Source organism: Plectropomus leopardus, unplaced genomic scaffold (genome assembly GCF_008729295.1).
Source record: "Plectropomus leopardus isolate mb unplaced genomic scaffold, YSFRI_Pleo_2.0 unplaced_scaffold14144, whole genome shotgun sequence".
NCBI lineage: Eukaryota > Metazoa > Chordata > Actinopteri > Perciformes > Serranidae > Plectropomus > Plectropomus leopardus.
The window spans coordinates 1-1,380 of record NW_024615107.1 but is presented as its reverse complement, the minus strand read 5'-3'; the positions used below and the strand labels follow the sequence as shown (position 1 = coordinate 1,380).

The window sequence follows — 1,380 nt, the reverse complement described above, 5'->3', positions numbered from 1 at the left end:
CTCACCTGTCGATACAGGCCACAGTCTGACACTGTTGTGGAGGTTTGGTTGGGCTGGAGTTTGAGGTGGGAATGGAGGCAGGTGATTGGCTGGCTGGAGCTGCAGGAAGTGACCCGGTGGAGGCGGGACTCATCAAAATGATGGGACTGACTGCAAAGACACAAAGAGGTGAAGAGACAAAGACTCAACTGCAATCAAGAGGTTCATCTACTGACAGAAGTATCAATCCATCCATTCATCCATTCATCCATCCATTCATCCATCCATTCATCCATTCATCCATTCATCCATCCATTCATCCATCCATCCATCCATCCATCCATCCATTCATCCATCCATCCATCCATCCATCCATTCATCCATCCTGCTGGACTGGTGGTGGAGGTGCATCTACTGTTGTAGGTGTGTCTACCTGCAGCAGAGGTGCTGGGGGTGGTCTGCGTGTCGTTGTCCTGAAGGATGGAGTTGATGAAGGTAGTGGGGGAGAGGGGCGTGTCCACAGATGTAGGTCCGCCCTCCAGAACAGGACACACCTCTAGATCAGGACTGGACGGTTCCTCTTTGACGCTCACTGATTGGCTCTCTCTGCAAGTGAGACTGGAAGTTGAATGGCTGTTAGAGGTTTAATGAACTACAGAGCGGCGCCCAGGAACAACGGCAACTACACCGTCACGTCGTCATGTGATTTCATGTCACTTTTAACCATTGACATACACTGGTAACACTGGTAACACTGGAAAATAGATGTCTGTAGATCAGAGGATACATTTGTGAGCATCAAAACTAAATGACTCGAGAAATGACATGAGACGTGGGCCGCTCCGTGGGTCGCTCCGTGGGTCGCTCCGTGGGTCGCTCCGTGGGCCGCTCCGTGGGCCGCTCCGTGGGTCGCTCCGTGGGTCGCTCCGTGGGTAAATCTGTCTGTGTGATATTGAATATCAGAGAAAATAATTGATTGGTTCTCACCCTGCGTCCGTCCAATCACTGATCACGTTGTCAGATGATGTCACATCTGTGATGTCAGAGATGGTTGGTCCAGAGGTCACCGGGGGGTCAGCTGAGAACAGACTGGCTGCAGCCTGAAGACACACACACATACACACACCATCAGTCTGTACACACACACACACACACACACACACACACACACACACACACAGACTGATACACAGACATATACACACACGCACACACACACACACTAATACTAATACACACACCATCGGTCTGTACACACACACACACACACACACACACACACACACAAACACACTGATACACATACACACACACACACAGATATACACACACACACACACACACACACACACACACACACACAGACACAGACTGCACTGAGACTGACATTAAACACGTCGG

At 50.4% G+C, this 1,380-nt stretch overlaps 1 protein-coding gene across 1 annotated transcript; it reads right to left on the bottom strand.

Annotated features, from left to right (window-relative positions):
- Position 1: 1 nt before the first annotated feature.
- LOC121964127 (heat shock factor protein 1-like) lies at positions 2-1,112 on the bottom strand. The gene is made up of 3 exons (XM_042514347.1): positions 967-1,112; positions 413-585; positions 2-150 (listed from the first exon to the last, which is right to left on the bottom strand). Exons 1-3 carry the CDS (start codon positions 1,095-1,097, stop codon positions 2-4), a joined length of 453 nt encoding a protein of 150 aa, XP_042370281.1. The 5' UTR covers positions 1,098-1,112.
- Positions 1,113-1,380: the final 268 nt, after the last annotated feature.